General features: G+C 43.6%; 1 protein-coding gene across 6 annotated transcripts in view; it reads left to right on the top strand.

The window, feature by feature from the left end:
- HYDIN (HYDIN axonemal central pair apparatus protein) overlaps nt 1-21,658 on the top strand; it is a 468,388-nt gene that overhangs the window by 350,364 nt on the left and 96,366 nt on the right. For 4 of the 6 annotated variants that reach the window (XM_072636610.1, XM_072636608.1, XM_072636611.1 and 1 more), the window contains 9 exons: nt 4,265-4,442; nt 7,640-8,275; nt 11,432-11,653; nt 13,082-13,290; nt 14,169-14,351; nt 15,286-15,405; nt 17,153-17,312; nt 17,425-17,597; nt 20,229-20,427. In XM_072636610.1, coding sequence (XP_072492711.1) covers nt 4,265-4,442; nt 7,640-8,275; nt 11,432-11,653; nt 13,082-13,290; nt 14,169-14,351; nt 15,286-15,405; nt 17,153-17,312; nt 17,425-17,597; nt 20,229-20,427 — 2,080 coding nt within the window. Of the gene's footprint in view, nt 1-4,264; nt 4,443-7,639; nt 8,276-11,431; nt 11,654-13,081; nt 13,291-14,168; nt 14,352-15,285; nt 15,406-17,152; nt 17,313-17,424; nt 17,598-20,228; nt 20,428-21,658 lie in introns of those variants that run through there. The other 2 variants (XM_072636609.1, XR_011972958.1) reach the window with 2 other exon arrangements.

Genomic DNA, 21,658 nt, shown 5'->3' with positions numbered 1-21,658 from the left:
GCCATAGAGTCGTTTCTCACTGGAAACAGCAGTGGGATTCAGCAGCCCCCTGGGTGCTTTTTAAGGATCGCACGGCTCACCTCCTGGTGTGAGGAAGGGGGCTAGAAAAGGTGCGCTAAACATTGCCTGCTTACCCAACCCTGGCCTGGTCACCATGGCAGGCTAGGAATCCCATTACATGGTCACAACACAAAAAAATGTACGAAAACTTCTGCAAAGATGATTCCACTCACCATCAGCGCATGGAACGTGAACACACTAATAGAAAACATAAAATCCAGTAGACCTGAAAGAAGAACTGCTCTAGTTGCAAGAGAACTCAACAGGGATCGCATCCAAATAACAGCCCTGAGTGAAACAAGGTTGGCAAATGAAAGCCAGCTTACTGAAGTTGGAGCTGGATACATCTTTTCTGGAGTGGATGTAGTGAAGGGGAGCACTGTGAAGCTGACATGAGTTTTGCAATCAAAACTAATCTAGTCAGCAAGCTGCTATGCCTGCCAAAAGGAGTGAATGACGGGCTCATGACAATGTGATTGCCACTCTCAGGAAAATGCCATGCCACCATCATCAGTGCCTATGCTCCCACCATGACAAACCCTGATGAAGTCAAGGAAAAGTTTTATGAAGACCCATATCATCAATGTGCCAAAAGAGGATAAGCTTATAATTCTGGGTGACTTTAATGCTACCAGACTTAGCAGGGAGTCCTAGGGAGGAATGGAGTTGGAAATGGCAACAGCAGTGGTCATTTACTGCTAAAGACTTGTGCATCACATGACATCATCACCAACACTGTCTTCCATTTACCTAAACTCAATAAAGCTTCATGGATGCACCCTCGCAGCAAACACTGACATCTAATAGATTATACGATTGTAAGGAGAAGAGACAGACAAGATGTGAGAGTAACAAAGGCAATATGTGGTACAGAGTGCTGGACTGATCATAGACTTATCCTTTCCAAGCTAAATATTTGCATTCATCAAAAGTGTGCCCCCAAGGCAAAATGACTACCAGAAGAATTAATGTCAACAAATTGGAGCTCTTCTCTGAGCATGAACAGTTTGCCGCTGACTTAGAGGGAAAGTTGAGCCAACACACAGTTGGCAACAGTGGAGCAGAAAAGGAGTAGGCAGCATTCAGAGATCTGGTGTACAGCACTGCATCTGCTCATCTGGGTCAGAACACTCACAAACACCAAGACTGGTTTGATGAAAATAGTGGGGAAATTCAGAAGCTGCTAAATGAAAAACATGCTCCACAGGATTTACCAGTAGAATACTTCATCTGCCTCTAAGAAGGCAGCATTTAATTCCATCAAAAGCAAAATGCAAGCAAATCTTAGAGAGATGCAGGATTCCTGGCTCAGTAAGAAGGCTGATGAAATTCAGTTTTATGCTGATAGTAACAATCCAAAGCACTTTTATGATTCCCTGATAGTTATTTATGGACCAAAAACCTATGGTGCATCCCAACTACTCCGTGCTGATGTAGCCACATTGATTAGTGATAAGGACATGATCCTAGAGAGTTGGGCTGAACACTTCCATAGTGTTCTCAACAGACCATTATCAATCAATGTTGAGGCCATTGACCATTTACCTCAGGTTGAAGTCAATTCCTCCTTAGCTGAACTTCCAACTGAAGAAGAGGTTTTGATGACCGTTAGGCTCCTTTCATGTGGCAAAGCACCTGGTGCTCATTCTATTCCAGCTGAGTTTTACAAGGTAGGGCAACCATTGCTCATACAAAAGCTGACTGAACTTTTCCAGGTTATATGGTGAGAAGAGATTATCCCCCAGGAATTCAAGGATGCCTCCATTGTCCTAGTAGTGGAATTGCTGAATCAAAGGGCATTACAGTTTTATCAACTTTTGGGCATAGTTCCAAATTGCTCTCCAGAATGATTAGATCAGTTCACAGCTCTACCAACAGTGCCCAAATACATTCTTGCCTGCCTTCATTAGGTATACTCCATCCTTGACCTGGAGTCTGTTATTTCTATATGTTAAGCTGAGGTTCAGAAACTCAAATCCCATTCTCAGACATGATCTTCTTAACTGTTTGCAGTTTGCTTCCCAGATTTGCTGTCTTTTCTTCATTCTTTGCCTTCAGGGGGAAGCAGTGTTTAAAATACCACCTGGTCTCTATGGCCTTCAATTTCTCACCCAAGAGTCCTTAAATATTCAACAATGTTTTCTAGGCTCCTTCTAGGAATCATTGCAAGTGAGCAGTATTTATTTAAATGATTTCACAAGTAGGGAGATGTTCTGTTATCTCTTGAATCCAGCCCCACCCCATCTTCAAAGGCAACAGCTAACAAATAGCAGCCTCAGTTAGTGCTCAGGCAGGATTCTCTGGCCACAGCTACTCTTGCCTTCTTCCTTTGCCCTGTATTGGATGACCATCATCTAACAGCACCTGTGAGTGGACTTTATCATTCCTTGGAGGATGAACAGCTACTCCCTTCATCTCCCTCCATCCCACTTGTACCCATCCCTGAATTCATCCAGCCTCTGTCTGAAGACCCCACATGAGCTGTAACCCACTGTAATTGGTCTCACTGTCTCAACTCACACACACCCTCACTCCACCACTCTCCCAATCTATTGTCATTAACAAAGTGATATTCCTGAAGTATAGCCCTGACCAGGTCACTCACTCACTCAAAAAGCTGCTTTGGCTTCCCCATTACTTTCAGGAAAAAATGCAAATTTCTTTGCTTGACTTTTAAAGCTCTTTACAACCTGGCTTCAGGCTTAGTCATCACTACTCCCTGATGATTTTGCCAGTCTGTTCCTCACCCTACATTCCATCCCCTTTCCATAGGCTGCCCCCCTTCCTGGAATTCGAGACCATTTTTCCTTGTTTTTGAAGAGTCCCTCCCTAGACTTCTCGAAAGCCTCATTCAAGCATTGTCTCCTACTCTGGGGGCTTCCCCAGTCTCCACAGCTGATTTCTTTTCTGTGTATTTTGCATTTATATATGTGCATGTTGTGCCTTTAACTAGAACCGAGGATCTTTGGAGGCAGGAAATGTTTCATTTTTGTTTTGGGATCCCTAACATCTAGCACAGTGCCTGGCACCTAAAAGGTTCTTGAGATAGCCTTGTCTACCTTTGTACAGTTCTGGTAGAAATGTATTCTTCACATCCAGCCTAAATCAGTCTCTGCAATTTATGCCTGTTGCATCTATCTCTGCCAGTTGGAACCCAGTAGGACAAGTCTATTCCCTTGTCTACTTAGTAGTCCTTAAGACACTAGAAAATAACTATTAAGCACACCTTCTCTCAAGTCTTTCCTTCAGACTAAACATTCCTAGTCATTTTGCCCCATCCTCAGAGATCACATTCTCCACCCCTCTCACAATCTCACCACTCCCTTCCTATTTGTCTATATCTTCCATAAAAATGTGGTCACTCAACCTTTTTCTCCTAAACTAAAAATACAGAAAGAAAAATCCAGCTAACTAAAAAGTTCTCTTAGTTAACAGTTCTGGTGAACTGAAATCAGCATATTGCTATTAGAGGTGGCGAGTCAGTACCAGAGAGAGCTCTGGACCTGGAGTCAGGTTCAGATTCAGCTCCAGGCACTCACTAGCTATGTCACCCTTGCCAAGTTTCTTACCCACTTGGTGATTCAGTTTCCTCACCTGGAAAATGGGAATAATTACAGCACCCACTTCCCAGGGCTGTTGTGAGGATCAAATGAGATAATGTTTGTAAAACCCTTCGCTCAGGGCCTACCACATAGCAGGCACTTCACAAATGCTTATTTATGATAATACATATTATGTAAGAAGTAAATAAATAATAATAAATGCTCCTGTCTTTCTTTCTCCCTTTCTTTCCTTCCGTCCCACCTTCCTTCTTCCCTTCCTTTCTTCTTTCCTTCCTTCTCATTAAGGTTTAGGGGACTACTGATATTTAGAGCTTCCGTTAAGCAAGGTCCCTCTCCTCCCTGTGGCAAGAATGTTCTGGATGAATGACCATGGGAAATAAACTAGGGATGAGATTGAAAAAGAAAGAAACTAGAGATTCTGGTTTGAAAGGCAGACCTTGTCATTCATATCCTGGGTCTACTGCATATTAGCTATAGGACTGTGGATGAGTCAACCCTTTGAAGTACATTTCCCCATCTGTAAAATGGGCATACCAAGTAATTGCCCAGCCTACCTCACAGGGTTGTTGTAAGGAAAGCATTTTGGAAAGCCTTATATAAAGAAGACCAATTATTCATAACTAAGTGTCTCTCTCCTCCAGGAAACAAGAGAAATTAGCTCGGGAACTTCAGGAAAAAAGAATGCAGCAGGAACTTGAACGACTACGTGAGGAGGAAGAGATGAGAAAGAGAAACAAAAGAAGGCAGCGAGAACCCATCAAAGAAGAGGTGCCGGCAAAGAAGCCCGTTGGACCGCGACAGGCATCACAGACCCAGGTAGCAGATATATAGGACAGCCAGCTGCGGGCAGTGGACACACAGCGCAGGTGATAGACAGCCAGCAGCGGGCAGTGGACACACAGCGCAGGTGGTAGACAGACAGCAGCAGGCAGTGGACACACAGCACAGGTGGTAGACAGACAGCAGCAGGCAGTGGACAGACAGTGCAAGTAGCAGACAGACAACAGTGGACAGTGGACAGACAGAGCAGATAGCAGATAGACAGCAGCGGGCAATGGACAGACATGGCAGAGGACTCTCAGATTGGACTAGAGAAGCCTTAGTTCAAGTTCAGGCTATGGGACCCCTGGATGTTTTCCCCCAAATCAAGCTCTCTGAGCTCTCCATTCTTCCTCTAGCCTCTTAGACAAGAAAAATACATTTCTCAGGAAAATGTCCCCTAAGCTTTAACATACAAAATAAATGTGAGTTATTAAATATACATTTATTTGGGGCCACTGGGTGGTGCAGTAGATAGGGCAGCAGCCCTGGAGTCAGGAGGACTTGAGTTCAAATCCAGCCTCAGACACTTGACACTTACTAGCTATGTGACCGTAGGCAAGTCACTTAAATCTGACTGCCTTGCCCCCCCGCAAAAAAAATTTAAAAATAAAAAAAAAATTACACACACATAATCAAGGAAAATGCTGTGTAGTGTTAGTTTATCCTTATAAGCAGAATGTATCAGCTTGCAAACTGTATGGGTCCACTCTGAAAATGCCCTCTCATAGCTACCTACAGGTTGTAGCCAGGCCAGGCCAATGGATTGCCACACATAGAGCGGCAATCAAGGCCCACTGCCAGTTCTCATAGACAAAGAGGTCTATACTAGGGGTGGATGAAGCTGAGGTCAGAGGCCAGCGTATCAGGACACCCATCAGGACATGGGCAAGATTTAGACCCTCAGGGTTGGGGAATCTGCAGCTTCCAGGCCACGTGTGACCTTCTAGGTCCTCTAGTCCGGCCTTTCGACTGAGTTCAAGTTTTACAGAACAAATCCTTTTATAAAGGGGATTTGTTCTGTGAAGTTTGGATTCAATCAAAAGGCTATACTTGAGGACCTGGAGGCACATGTGGCCTCAAGGCTACAGGTCGCCCACCCCTGGTAGAGGCTGAGTAAGTGAGGTAGATACAAACTAGATAAGAGGGAGGACATAGGTAAGAGGAAATTCCAAGCATATAGGTCAGTATTTTAAGGTTCAAACTGGAAAAAAGAAAATGGTCAGAAAATAGTGAGAAACTGAGAACGGTATCTAATGATTCAGAAAAAGCAGACAAGTCCATGCAGCCAGGGGGTGATGGTTGAAACCAAAACAGGCGCTGTCTCACCTCCTCTGTGGTTTCCAGAGTTCTTTTGGGGGTGAGTATTATGGTTAGTCAGTATACATTTTACATCTTCAAAATGGCCCCCAGGACCTGAAAATAAAATGGTCTTAGAGTTGCACAAGGCTTCAGCTGGCTTTTAGACCACTCCCTTCCCACTTCCTAAGCTCTCTACCACAGGGATATCAAACAACTAGAAAGGACTCCTGCAGGCCACACATTGACTTAGAAAACCACAAATTAACCTTATCTAGGTTATATTATATTTTTATATATTTGGTTAAGCATTTCTACCTTTGTCCTACAATATTCCTGACATGGTTTTCCAGCCTCTCCTTCAACAAACTCCAAGGAGAACTCCTTTCTCCCAAGGCAGCCAATTCTATTTTTGGACTACTCATTTTGCATTTGCTAACCCTACAGTTATTTAAAGATTACTTTCATGTCCCTATTCCGTAAGTCTTCTCCACACTTGGCTAACCATCCCCACTTCCTTCAACTAACCCAGTTCTCACCTTGCATAGTTTCCAATCCCTTCACCCATTCTCCTCTTCTCAACATGGTTCAACTTGTCTTACTTTTTTTAATTTTATTTTTGTTCTGACACCTGTGAGTTCATTGGTATAAGACCTTACAATGTAGAAATCCTTTTCCCTGCTGATATAGATCAGCAGCTTGTCTATAAGTATGAGTCATAGAGAACTGTATGGGAACCCAAGAAGTTAGGAGAGTGGTTCTTGGTCACACAGAATTCAGGCCTTGCTGACTCAAAGCCTAGCCCTCTCTCCACCATCTCACAATACCATTCTAGCTGATCATCATCCCTTTTATAATAGTGTGCCCAAAAGTAGACCCAGGATGTGAGATGGAAACTGACTAGGACACCCTTGACCTGTTCTGGATCCTCTGCTTTACTAATATCACCCAAGCCATATATGGCTTGTAGTCCACTAGAGTCCTTAAGGTTTTCTACCCATCCACATTAACATTGCTTACAAAGTTTGTTTTTTCACCCCAAGTACAGAACTTTCTATTAAACACTCCCTATTAAAACACAACTTGTTTCCAGCTTTAACCATCTTGGGTCAAATCGACAGAGGAAAGAAGAATGAAAGGGACACACCCAACATCCTCCCAAATTAATTTATCCTGCTGGCCATCAGCCTAACCACCACCATTGGTTTAAGTCAGTTATTGTCCATTGGCCTGATTCTAGCTGGTGACTTAGTGAGCTTTTAAGGCTCTGAAGGGAAGACCACTATGGAAGGTTCTTCTTCCCCTACTCTTTATGTGCCTCACAGCTGTTGCCTTGGCCCCCTTACTTACATATGGCCTAAGTCACCTATTTGCAAACACCTTGCAGTCAGTGACTTTACTTCAGTCTTGTTATCTAGGTGTGTGCAATGCTTAACAGAACTATGTATGACGTATAGTAAAATATTAATGCTTTAACTAAGCAATTCTGCCCATTCAACCCAGAGAACTCCAGTCATGGTTATGGATAGTAACAGGGATGGGCTGGAACCAGTTCAATCTGGCTCTGGAGAGTCAGTGTGAGTATGCCTCAGAAATCAGCCAATACTACAAAGCAGGGCTTCATTGATTGTTTTACTGATTGTCCAGACTGAAAGGGTCTGAGAAAATCATAAAGCAGATTAAACATAAATGTATTGTGCATACATTTCTTTGCCCTTCAATAGCACCATTTTATTTTGTTCCTCTAGAATCCTAGGAAATTCTCTGTGTAGCCAAATTCCATCTTCTTTTTCATTCTGTTGACCCTTCTACTCCTCCCTGCCTCAGGGATTTATGCCATCCAGATTAGCCTTCACCAAAGTGATTTGCAACATGTTTTATGTATTTTGTTTTTCTAGGGTACCAATGTAAATGCCAAAGCAGATATCAAGTCCGATGTGGGACTCGAAAGGAAGGTGTCAATGAGAGAACAAACATCCGCAGAGGACAGAAAGGAGGAGAAGAGGAAAAGGAGCAGACAACAACTGGGGGATACAGTGCCCCTACAGACCCTGTCTGAACATGTAGGAAGTGAAAGAGATTTATTGAGAGAGAGTGAGAAACAGCTGGTTCATAAGTTCAAAGTCTATGAGATGACACGAAAGGAAATCCAACAAATCTTGATGTTCTGGGACCGGAAGCAGGGCATCTGGATTCCCCATGCTGGCACTGAAGATACCCAGCATGAGCCAGAAGACCAAAAGCAGGCCACTTCGGGGCGGAAGGGCCGCAAGGATCGCGAGAGGGAGCGGTTGGAAAGGCTGGAGAAGGAGAGGGCAGAGAAGGAGCGCCTGGAGAAGGAAAAGGCTGAGAAGGAGCGCCTGGAGAAGCTCAAAGCAATGGAAGACAAGAGTGATGGAGGAGAGGGAGAGGAAGAGGACCATGAAGGGAAAAAGGACTCTGGTGTGCCCATCCTGGAATTCCAGCCAACTGTCTCAGAGGAGTTTAACTGGAAGCAGATCCTAGAGACCGAAAAGTTGCCAAAAGTAGAACAGGTAAAAGTGCCTCACAAAGAGTAAGAAAGCCTTTCATTATGACTGACCTGCTGGTCTATCACACTAACTAGGACACACTTGACCTGTTCTGGACCCTCTGCTCTACTAATATCACCCAAGCCATACATGGCTTATAGCCCAAAAGTCCTTAAGGCTTTCTACCCATCTAGTCTATCAAGGCTGGTGTACCACAGAGATCCTCCTCACAAAATCTGGATGTAGGTTTCCAGCTAGAACTATCCCACAACAGTCTTCCTCCTTCCTTCACATGATTCATTTTATCTCTCTCTGGAGTTCCATTCATTCCCCTAAACATTCAGTAATGAGAACAGTGATAATTATCACCATCATTTTCTATTTCGTGTAAATCTAGCTAGCCCAAAGAGCACCACAAGTCAAAACAATTCCTGATCCATCAGAAGTTAAATTTGGGTAGAATCTTTGAAGTACAGTCTATAGGCCAAATCCTGCCCAATGTTTGTTTTTATATGATCCACAAACTAAGAATGGCTTTTACATTTTTAAATAAAGTTTATGTTTAAAAATGTGAAAAAATTCACCATTCTTAGCTCCTCGTCCTTAAAAAAAAGGCAAAAGACAGGTATATGTACATATGTGTGTGTGTGTGCATGCATATGTACATCTACATAAACATGTATTGTGAGTAGCTACCTACTGGCCTTCTGCAAGATCACTTCTCAAAATAAAGCGAACAACCTGGTCCATAGGACCACAAGCCTCCAAGAGATCGTCAGTAACATTACTGATACTCTTCTCAACAAGAGAATCTAGAGACCTCCCTGTCATCAATATTGCACTGACAATATTATTGGTCCCTGAGACCAGAGGCTCAGAGACAGGGGCCAAGAAAATATATATAGGGCTCCTTAGAGGTGCATACTGACTTTAAAAAAATATACCTATTAACACTATCTACATTTCACTGTATTTTAATTTATTTGGTTAAATATTTCCCAATACATTTACATTACAATTACATTTTAATATACTTTGGGCTGTGCCTGTAATGATGTTTGATACCTCTGCCTTAGACCATAAAACTTTGTGTATTTATTCTAAGTTTCCTTATATTCACTGAGTCCTTCTCGCTGACCTGTATGAGATGGCTTTTGATAGAAAGATACTTGCTACTGGTTTTCAGAACACCTATTCATTTATTACAGTCATTTTTAATAATGTTTTTCCAGTTACGTGTAAAAGCCATTTTTAACATTTGGAGGTTTTTTGAATTCCAATTTCTTTCCCTCTCTTCTTCCCCTTCCCCTGCCCCTAGTCAGCAAGTAGTTGGAGACAGGCTATTGCATATACAATCATGCGAAACATTTTCAAATTGGTCACGTTGTGAAAGGAAACACAGATTAAAAAAAAACCCATAAAAAATAAAGTGAAAAACAGTATGCTTTGATCTGTATTCAGACTCCCATCAGATCTTTCTCTGAAAGTGGATAGCATTGTTCATCCTCAGTCCTTCTTGGATCATTGTATTGGTGAAAATAGCTAAATTATTCACATTTAATCATCATACAATATTGCTGTTATTGTGTACGATGTTCTCCTGGTTCTGCTTACTTCACTCAGCATCAGTTCATGTAAGTCCAGGTTTTTCTGAAATCATCCTGCTCATCATTTCTTATAGCGTGATAGTGTTCCATTCTGTTCATGTACCACAACTTGTTTAGCCTTTCCCCAATGGATGGGCATCCCCTCAATTTCCAATTCTTTGCCACCACAAAAAAAGCTGCAATAAATATTTTTGTACAAATGGGTCCTTTTTCTTTGTTTTTTATCTCTTTGGGATACAGGCCATATAATACTAGCATTATTGAATCAAAGGGTATGCACAGATTTAGAGCCTTTTAAGCATAGTTCCAAATTATTCTCCAGAGTGATTGAATCAGTTCAGAATTCCAGCAGCGTATTACTGTCCCAATTTTCCCATATTCCCTTCAAAACTTACCATTTTTCTTTTCTGTCATATTAGCCAATCTGATAGGTGTGAAACGGTACCTCAGAGTTATTTTCATTTGCATTTCTCTAATTGATAGGGATTTAGAGCATTTTTTCATATGACTATTGATATCTTTGATGTCTTCATCTTCATCAGTTGAGGAATGACTTATATTCTTATATATTTTATCCAGATCTCTCTGTATTTGAGAAATGAGATCTTTCTCAGAGATACTTGCTGTAAAAAAAATTCCCATTTTTATAGTCATGTTTTAAAAGTTGAGTTTCTCTCCTAAGACTGATGAGTTTTCTCATCCCTATTTTCCCACTTTGTTAGGGGAAAGAGGCTGGATCTTTGATTTCATCAGGATAGGGAACTCCCAGATGAGGACATTCCCTTTTCCAATGCAGAGAGATACCATATGTACTAACAAGCTAGAAGACCTGTCCAGGGTCACATAACTAGTACATATCAGAGGTGGGACCTGCACCCAGGTCTTCCTGGCTTCAAAGCCAAGAAGGTATCAACTACCTGATACTACCACCCCTTTGACTTGTTGCTAATTCTCCTTTGCCTCTCCTCCTTTCAATTTTCTACTACTTTTACAGTAAGAAAAAAATTATTGAAATCTGTTTTATAGTTTTTCAATGAAAAAAAATTCTTAAGGCCCACCCAGTGCTATCTTCTCCACAGGTTTATTCTCCTTCCTCTGAACTTCTCAAAGGCTGTCTGTTTGTACATCTCCTATGCACTCTTATGTGACAATATAATTTGTTTTAGACATGTATCTGCACACATCTTCTCTTCCTACTAGATCATAAGATCTCTAAGAAAAGGATTAAGTTTTATTCACCTTCTTATCTCACTGAGTGACCAGACAAAAGCCTTGTACAGAGTAGGTCTCAGTAATGTTGAATGACTGAATGACAAAGGCATTCCTTTAGAACAAAAGAACAATTTTTGCGGTAAAAAGAACACATTATGTAAGCACTCTACATGTTACAAAATCTCCTGTCTATAATAACTCTAACCACCATCTTTGACCAAGACAAATTCAGTCCAGTGACTTGCCCAGTAACAAAGGAAGGAGATGGCTTTTTACCAGAGAAAAGACCCATAGAGTATATAGGGAAAACAAGTTCTGGGCAAAGACAAAGCTCTGACTCAACTGCAGCATTTTCTTTTAGATGATGGAAGCCCTGGACGTTGGAGTCTTGGAGCTACCAATCCCGCCTCCTGCATTATTCTCAATGATCCCATTCCCAGTGAAAAGGGTGCCTGTGATCACAACAGAAATTCTGAAGCACTTCACTTTTGTCATCCCACCAAATGAAGAAGCCACAACATCAGAGGACAAAAAGGAAAACGGAAGTGAGCCTGACATTTCTACCAGTACCCCCACAGCAAAGGTAACAGATGGGATGTTCTCCTTTGCTCACGCACCCTTCGGATTGAGGGGGTCCTGGTAGACCCCAGGATAGGAATTATTGTGTTTGGGGCAAGCAACACACCTTCAGTTGAGGGGCTTTTGAGATAATGCTAGGTGGTGCAGGGTAGGGGGAGAGAGCCAAAGGAAACAGAGACCCTGGAACATCATAGAACACCACTAATGGAGAGTCACCTTCTCCTTAGTGGGAGGGATGAGTATGACTGGGAGCTCTCTGTTTTAACTAATCCTTCCTGCTCAGTGTTGATTTCTACGGTTTCTATGCTACAAGGACTACAAATGCTGTTAGTATTCCATTCATCCAGCACCTGGTTATGGCTCTGCTCATGAGTTACCAAAAAATACAGAAGAAAAATGCCAAGCCCAAAAGGAGAGGAGATCAAAATTCTCACACACACTTTGTTGGAATCTCCTTCCCCCTCCCCCCACTACTCCCCAATACTGGAATTACCTGACAAGTTATTTAGCTTTTCTGTGTCCTGGTTTATTTTTTTTAGTATTATAGAACTTATCCAGAAGATATCTTGAAGGGAGCCAAGGAATCTCAGCTCACATCCTATCTGCTCTAGGAAGCCTTTTCCAACCCCTCTTAGTTCTAGGGCCTTCTTTCTGTTCATTATTTTCCATTTCTCCTCTTTGTAACTTGTTTGCATGTTTTCATTAGATTGTGAGCAGGTCTTGGAGGTCAGAAACTGCCCTTTTGCCTCTCAGCACAGTACCTGACATTATGACGGATGTTTGATGCTTATTGACTGACTAACTTGACTGAGAAGAATCAGTTTGGTAGAGACTATTGGCTCCATTGTCCCTCTGCTCTGAGGATATAGCAGAGACCTTTGAAACTCCCCAAAGAGAAGCCCAGGCATGAAGGGCAACTCTCATGTCCTCCCTGGAGCTTTTCCCATAGTAACTGACATCACCCCTCTTAGGGCAACCCAGTGTTGTGGGGGATGCGGTATTATTATCTCCATTTCATAGAGAAGAAAACAGATTCTGAGAGGTGCTTACCTACAGTTCCCTAGATTAAGAAGTGTGGGAAGCAGGATCAGAACCCAAGCTCCAGGCCCAGCACAGCCTTCGCTTGGACCGGCCACCTCTCCAGGCCCAGTCCCTCTCTGAGCTCCAGCTCCAGCCAGCATTGCTACTTCCCAGTTAGCTCTCAACTCTCTGATGGGTCTCGCTACGACCGTTCTTTGAGCATTTTCCTTAGTGGAAATATACAGCAGGTGAGGCGTCCTCCAGGTTGCAGTGGCTGGACCTGTAAGAGCAGAGCCCGGCCCCCTTTCCCCACTAGGCCCAGGTGTGCAGCAGCTGCAGACAGTGTGTTATTCCAAGGGATTTTGCATTTCACCTCTTTGTTTTTGTTTTCAATTGCTCTTCTTCCTTTGAGACCCAAGATGACCAGGTCACACCGAGTAAGGGCCGATCCAAACCGAAAGACAAAGCCGAGTCAATCCGGGAGTCTGTTAAGGGAAAGCGTGAACGGGGAGGTCTCCTCAGGAAGCTGCCCCAGGTCTTGCCCGTGACCTCCATCACCCCCTTGACAGGCTTAGACCAGAGCACCTTCACTTCCCAGCAGACTCAGGATAAAATCATGAGGTAGGCCACCAAGCAAAGTAAATATTGGAACTAGCAGAGCAGTAAGGTTCACTGCCCCTACACGTAGTGTGGCCACACAGCTGGGCAGTAGGGGCCCCCTCAGAGGTACCGCAGGACCAGGGCTGATTCTAATATGGACAGTGAGAAGGGAAGGCGAGTACCAGTCCCTTCCACCTGTGCATCCTCCCCAGGGCCTTGTCCCATGATTCCTAAAATTGTTTAACTCAGTTCAACAAACACAGACTGAGTACCTACAATTTGGGAGTCTCAGGAAAGTACAAAGATAGTTATTAATAACCACTGGGATTTTCTAACTCTTTGAAGTTGGCAAAATAATTGACAAATAATATCTCATTTGATCCTCACAACCTCAGGAGGCAGGAGCTATTATTATCCCCATTTTACAGACAAGGAAACTGAGGCAAACAGAGATTCACTGACTTGCCTGGGGTCATAGAGTTGGGATGTGCGCTCAGGTCTTCCTGACTCAGGGTCCGTCACTCTGTCCACTGTACCCCCAGCTGCCTACTTAGTACCTCTGTGGCTTTGGGCAAGTCACAATTTGAGGTTCAGTTTCCATGTGTGGAAAATTGGAATAATAATACCTACAATCCTCACTTTGCAAGATTGTTATGAGAAAAGCACTTTTGGAACCACAAAGCAATTTCTAAATGTCCATTGTTGTCAGTATTATTCTTTAACACAGTTACCCTGTATCCATCCAACCATGTCATTGTACAACTCTACTGTAGTCATTCAAGTTGAGTCTGGACCTTCTCACTCCATGCCAAACTCCACAGCTTCTTCCAGTTGTGTTTTGGTCTCCTGCTACATCCAACCAACAAGGAAGAGATTCTAACATACTTGGTAATTTCCAGGTTGAACAATTTCCGTTGGATCATCCCAGCCAACGGAGAGGTGACACTCCGAGTACACTTCTCCTCCAATGAGGTTGGGAACTTTGACCAGACTTTCAACTTTGAGGTCCTTGGAACTCGCCGCCAGTATCAGCTCTACTGCCGAGGAGTTTGCACGTACCCTTCCATCTGCCGAGATGTCAGGTCAGGGAGGGATGCATGGGCAGAAGTCTGAACCCTGTTTCTCTGTGCCTTCTCTGCTGCCTTTCTTTTTGTATGGAGGGAAGGTCACAGTTAGATCATCCTGTCTGGCAGGAGGACCGCAGGAAGTAGATTTTCAGTTGTTGTTCAAGGAGTAAGATTAGAGGGAAGGAGATAGCATAAGGATTCTCAAATCTTTTTTTTAAGCCATGGGACTAGCATATGGATGGCCATCACTAAAACCCAAAGGTCTTGGCCACTGGGCCTTCATCTTTTTATACCAGCAGGTGTCCTGAAGAGTACTTTTCCAAAGATGAAATGTGACAGTTATTATTTGTGTATAAAACTATGCAATAGATTGTTTAATGAGGTCATCAAACTAAACAGCAATTAATCAAGAGACAATCAACCCTCTTTTCTTAGCAAGAAGAGATAACTGGACAGAAAATTTAAGTGGAGGCCTTACCCCAAGAGCCATGTGGAAAAGATGTGTTGGTCAAGTGGTTTTCACTCAGGTACCATTCTCTGAGACAATATTGTGAAAAGCCAAAGGACACAGGAATCAGGATACTTGAATTCTAGTCCTGTCTTTTCTACTAAGGGGAAAGCATTTATGAAATGCCTACTATGTGCCAGGTCTTTGATCCTAACAACCCTAGGAGAGAGGCGCTATTATGATCCCTTTTTATAGTTGAAGAAATCGAGGCAGAAAAAGGTTATGTGACTTGCCCAGGGTGACCTAACTAGTAAGAGTCTGAGGCCAGATTTGAACTCAAGTTTTCCTGACTTCAGGCCCAGCACTCTATCCACTGAGCCACCTAGCTACTTATCTATGTACAGGTATTTCATTTCTCCAGGACTTATTTTCTTCCTCTATAAGGTGAATCTCTAGGTTTTGCTCAATGTCTAACATTCCCTGATTCTGCTTTACTGTTAGAGTGGTGTTCCCTCATCGGAAAAAGGAGTCAAAACCTGAAGAGATTGTCTTTAAGAAATATATCATGAATCAAGAGATGTTTCACTTTGGACCACTGCTCTGTGGGAAATCAAGAGATAAGTAAGTGCCCACTCACCAAGAAGATTAAGGTATTTTCAGGTCTGTCTCATTAACAACAGAGAGTTGTTTTATTTCTCGTCTGCAGTTTTTGGCTTTTCTCAACTCCAATGTAGTTATTTCCCAATGTCCCCAAAGGCACATGAATATGGGTAGATGTCTGTGCGATGAGAAGTTTGTCTCACCATGTTCCTGGAAAGTCCCTCCATGCTCCTGATAGCAAGGAGACTCCCCAGACTGATGTGGGTCTGCTCCTATCCTTTCCCACCAAGAGCACACACACAGACTCCCCTTGTGATGATTTGCTCCAGGGCCTGTCCCTGTTAGTGGTTTTCTCTTTGTATCACACACATTTTCTTGCAGCATTTCTGATAGCTGGGCAGCTGGCACTGATGGGGCCGATAGGCTGATGTTTCCTAGCTGTGAAGCTTGCTTTCTGTTGGTGTGTCCCTATTAGCAATCCTACCTGCCCCTGCTTGGAACAATCACAAGATATCCAAGGAGCCGTAAGACCTCCAGAGTAACGAAGGCCTGAGAATTTCCCAATAATAATAGAGTAATTCTACAAGGCAATGGAAGTTCAGCCTCCAGATCATTTGATTCAATTCAACAAATGTATTTGTTGTCTGAGCAAACATGTTGATCAATGCTCAAGGTTATAAATACAAGGTATAACTACACTAAAAAGGTATTTATTAAATAATATATAGGAAAAGGGGAAATCCATAGCCCCACAATCCATTCCCACTAGCCCTGAAATGGCAGCCCCATTCAGTAGAGTTAGCCCCAAGCCTCTGCTTCCTGATCCCTAAGGTCCTGCAAGCCTCAAGATGGTGGAAGTGCCTGGTCCTGCCCCATGTGTCAGTGTTGAGCGATACTGAAGTCCTCTAGGTCAGAGAGGACTCTCTAATCCCCGGGAAGTAGGGGAAACAAGTACTGACACAGTCGGGCTTGGTTTGGTTTGGTCTGGTTTTCAAAGTCTAGTTCTCAAAGGGTCAATGGATAGAGCCAATGCTGTGACTCTGGCCTATTAGCTTGATCACCGTTTTAACCACTCCAGAAGCTGTCCTCCCTAAGTCCACCAAATGATGGTGACAGGTGAATGGCTCACGTAAAAGACTTGAGGAAAGTATGTTTCTGTTGGTCAGTGCAGTCATCTTTGCATGGCCCATGAGTCCACTGAAGACAGGTGAGACTAGTTCAATCTTGGAGACAATAATTAAATGATCTTTCCAAGTGCACTTACCCAAAGAGTTTCCTGTTTGAGAATAAGTGAATTTAGCTCTCTTCTAAGATATCTGATTCAGTTTACCTACTAGCAACTACAGAAAATAACCAGCAAACATTTTGAACATAAACTTGGGTATTTTAAAATATATCCATACATAAATGGGACTTAGATTGAAGTCCAACAGCAAGAAAAAAAATTCATTGCATCAATAAGGAAGCCCCTATGATGCAGATGGAATTGGGGCTTACTTGATGAAGGCTGCACATACTCCTACACTTGTCTATGTTGTTTTCCTATCATTCAGTAAGACTGAGAAGCCAAATTACCAGCAGACATTTGTTAAATGATCCTTTCAGTTTATCCAACAGATGTTAAGTACCAGCTGTTTACAAAGCACTGCACCAGACATCGGGTTAATGAGTTACTGTGAAGATGAAGTCTCCTCTTGCAGACTAACTTGAAGATGAACCAGTCACAGAAAGCCCCTTCCCTTCTATACCAAGGTTTCTTCATTTTCAGGTATAAGGCAGTCCAGTTCCCAGATAATATGGAGAAGCTAACAATCCTAAACAATTCCCCACTGACTGCAGAGGTGGCATTCTTTTTCCAGTATGATGTCAAAGCCAACACCTACATCCTGGACCCACCCTCCATGACCCTTAAACCCAATGAGAAGCAGGTAGGAGAACATTAGGGACAATGCCACTGTCATGACTGCCCTTGTGAAGCTAGAGGCCTGGCTTTCCTCAAGATGACTTCTCCCCTTACTCTTGTCCTCCTGGTCCCCTCAGGTGCTGTCCGTGTGGGCTTACCCGACGGCTGTGGGTGTATTCGATGACAGCATTGTCTGCTGTATCAAGGAGAACCCAGAGCCTGCTGTCTTCAAAATAACTTGCCAGGGAGTCCGACCTGAGCTGGAGCTGGACCACAAGCAGCTGCACTTTGAGAAGTTGCTGCTCCATAGGTCAGATAGCAAATCAGCCAGCCTCATTTATCTGGAATTCCCCACTCTGTGGAGTCACTGCCTCAGGGTTCCTAGATTTACCCTTGACTCCCTCCCTAATGTATTAGAGATGTGCAGCTCACTTGGGGAGCTACAGGAGAGACGAGACAATTCCAGTAACAGCTCAGTACGTGCTGGATAGCTGACCTTAACTAGGCTATTTAATGCCTCTGCACCTCCCTTCCTTCATCTGCCAAATGGGACATTTCTTTGGGACTTTCAGTTTTGTAAAGCCCTGTGAGCCTTGTCTAGCAAGTGTTATCAACCCCATTCTAGGGATGAAGGAACTGAGACTCAGGGAAAAAAAATTCAGTAACACTGTCCAAGGTCAAATAGTGCACGTGTCAGAGCCAAGATCTGAGCTCAGGTCTAAGACTTTTCTTGGGAGAAAGAAATGAAATCACTTGGAAAGATCAGGCACACGATGTGAATGGAAGCCCTCAGTGGCACATGTTGCCTCAGTTTCCCTATCCATAAAGGGGAACTATTTGGCCCAGGATGCCCGGAAACTGACGACAGTTTGAACAATATGAACGTGATTGGGGCAATGGATAAGATTGCAGGATCTTGGATTTAGAATGGGAAAGAGAATTCCCAGGCCATCGAGTCTACCCAGTTTTGAGGGGCTAAGTAACTTCTCTAAATAAATACAAGAGGCAGAATTGGACCCCAAAGCCAACACTCTTAACAGTCTACCACACTGCCTCCATCTCAGCCAATAAACACTGATTAAGCATCTACTATGTGTAAGGTAGGATAGCTAGGTGACACCATTGTGCACAGAACACCAGGCTTGTAGTCAGGAAGACCTGAGTTCAAATCCAGCCTCAGGCACTTACTGTCTGGTTGACCCTGGGTGAGTCACTTCACCCTGAGCTGAAGAAGGCAATGACAAACCACTCCAGTGTCTCTGCCAAGAAAACCCTAAATGGGGTCACAGAGAGTCAGACACAACTGAAACAACCAAAACCCAACAATGTACAGGTCCTGAGGATACAAAGAAAGGCCAAAACTATTCCCTGCTCTCAAGGACCGTGTGTCACAGTGTAATGAGAGAGGCTTAGACCTGTCAAGCAATTTACAGGATAAACAGGCAACACTCCACAGAAGGAGGCACTACAGTGAGGAGAGGTTGGGGAGGGATCCCTAAAGAAGCTCATTTGCTCTTATTATTTTCTTTCCTGATCCCTAATTGAGCTGGTCACTGCAGGACTGGTCTCACAAAGTAGGCATTTTCCTGTGTGGTAACAGGCAGGCTCCCCTTTCCCCCTCCATCTATCACACTGCCTGAATGTCCACCATTAGTGTTTCAGTACTACAGACCTTGAAAGATTCTCCTTCCTCAGCATACCCTTTTTGTTGTTCTTGGCTCAGTCATGTTGGACTCTTCATGGGCCCGTTTGGGATTTTCTGGGCAAAGGTACTGGAATGATTTGCCATTTCCTTCTCCAGTTCACTTTATACATCTGAAAATTGAGTGAAGTGACTTGCCCAGGTTGGTGCTCTAGCCACTGCACCACCCAGCTGCCCATCAGCACCCCCTACTTAACTGTAACAGCTTCCTCTCCCCATTCCTACAGATGTAAGATTAGTTAACAGATAACTAAGAACAAGACTTAGAACTGGCCCTGGGGTGGGAGTGGGCATGAGGGGAGAGAAACGCTGAAAGGGGAGGTTAGAAGGCACCAGGCTTCCCATGGGCTGCCATTTTCACAGAGGAGTCACCCTAAAGATTCCCCATAGATACCGCAAACTCAGTCTGCTCAAATAGAGCTCAGGCTCACAACCTCTGTGTTGTACATTATCTGTTCCTCTCTCACGCTCACCCCATCTAACCAATCTCTTGCCAAGTCTTCATCTCTGCCCCTCACGCAGCCTGATGACACAGTTACAGGCTTTCACCGCCATCTCCCTTGGACTGTTGTAGCCTGGTCTTCCTGCCTCAAATCCGTCCCCACTCCAACCATCCCCTTCTCAGCTGCCAAAGTGACTTTGTCAAAACAAATGCGTGACCTGTGTGTGTCTGACCATGTTATCCCCTTGCTCTCCACGACCTCTAGGATTGAATATCACGTCCCCTGTTTAGTGTTTAGAGCCCTCGACTCTCTGACTCCTTCCTTCCTACCTTTGCCATCTTCTTCCTCCCCTCTTCTCTGACCCAGCCACATTGACCTTCCTGATGTAGTTCACCCCAACACTCTCCTGATTCCCTTCCTTCTCACACCACTGCCCCTGCCTGGAGTGCTCTGCCTCTACTTCCTGGATCCTCTCACCACTCAGTTCAATGGTACCTTCTCCAGGAGGTCTTTCTTGGCCCTGCCTTTTCTCCCTCCTCAAAGCCCTCTCTCTGAGACTACCTACCATGGACACTGCCTATAGCCCTTCGGTTACATGCTCATTAGACTAGGATCCTCTGCAAAGCAGGGACAGCTTTTCTATTCCCAGCACTTAGTACTGTATCTGGCACATTATAAGCAATAAAGGTTCTTGACTTCAGCCTCACTAAAAATCCACCATAAATAACACTGAGAAGCTGGTGCACTTGAAATAAGCATCATTTGACCATGACAAGTCATCTTCTGGTCTCTGCAGGAAAGAATCCAAGATGATTCACTTACGGAATGTCAACCCATTGCCAGTGGCCTGGAGAATCGGTAGCCTTGAGCACCTGGGGGAAGATTTCAGTGTCTCTAGAGTTCAAGGCGTCATTCAGCCTGGCGGAGAGTACGGCCTGCAAGTCCACTTCCAGCCCACCAAAGCCGTCAACATCAAGAAGGCAATTCGCTTAGAGGTGAGGCCCAGCTCCCCTCTGGCAGTTGATCTGGAATGATTAACACCATCCTAGTAGCCTCTGAATTCCATTATTTCAAAGGTGCACTTTGGTGCTCAAAACAAATTTTTTCAACTCTCAATTTTTAAAAAAATTTGCTTTGAAATTGCAAAAAGCCATTCCCCCATCCTGTCCTCAAGTCCATGTTATACAAAGGGTCACTTCTCTAAGAGCAAAGGCTAACCAGATATGTGGTGTTAATAAATAATATACAATATAATATAATAATAGCTAACATGTAGATAGGGTGTCCCAAACCCTATTCCTAAACAGTAGCTTAAAACTGCACTAAGACTTTTGAGATGCACTGATACATTTGCAAAATGTTTTGTATTATTTTTTTAAGCCTTATCATAACCCTATTAGGTAGCTGTTCCAGGTATTTTTATCCCCATTTTACAGATAAAGAAACTGTGTGTCAAAGATTGATTGATTTGCCAAGGATCACCTAGCTAGTAAATTTCAATGGCAGTATTTGATCCCCGGTGTTTCTGACTCAAATCCAGAGCTCCAGACACAATGTCTTTCATGTGGTGAGCATGGATGTAGAAAGAAGGGGGTCAATGATTCATCCTGACACAGTGAAGGATGATCAGACACTATAGGGATGGGAGAGCTGGGTAGAGTGCAATGGTTAGTACCTTGGGGAGGACACAGGAGGCTCACTCGCATCCATCCTTTTCCTTGATGTGATAATTCACAGCTATAGGGAAGTACTGAACAGTCAGCTACAGCAGAGAAATAGATAAAAGTTAGCATGAGATCCAATGCATGACTAAGTTTGTATAAGCAGAGGAAAGAGAAGGGAAAGAGACAGAGAGAGGAAAGAGAGAGGCAGAGAGGAGAAAGGAGAGATGGAAACAGAGATGGAGAGATACAAAAGAGACAGAGAGATCAGAATATTTGTAGACTTGCTTGAAAATGATGCAATGACCCCATCCTCTAAAGGAAGAAAGTAACACAGCCTAGGGGCAACCTGGAAACATGGGTCTTCCTTCTGGGGAATTTTAACTTTATCATTAAGTAGAGAATCTCTGCTCTTCTCTGAAGAGAAAGTAAAAAATATACAAACCAATCTGTGATGAGCCGTGGACCAGATGAGCTCTGGTGCTCAGACAGAAGGTTTCTTCTACCTCAGAATTCTATGATGTATGACTGTACCCAATCTCCAGGCAGTGTGATGTGGTGTCTA

Source organism: Notamacropus eugenii, chromosome 1, assembly GCF_028372415.1.
Source record: "Notamacropus eugenii isolate mMacEug1 chromosome 1, mMacEug1.pri_v2, whole genome shotgun sequence".
In the NCBI taxonomy this organism is placed as follows: Eukaryota; Metazoa; Chordata; class Mammalia; order Diprotodontia; family Macropodidae; genus Notamacropus; species Notamacropus eugenii.
Note: the sequence above shows the minus strand (reverse complement) of the source record. Positions and strands in the feature narration are given on the sequence as shown.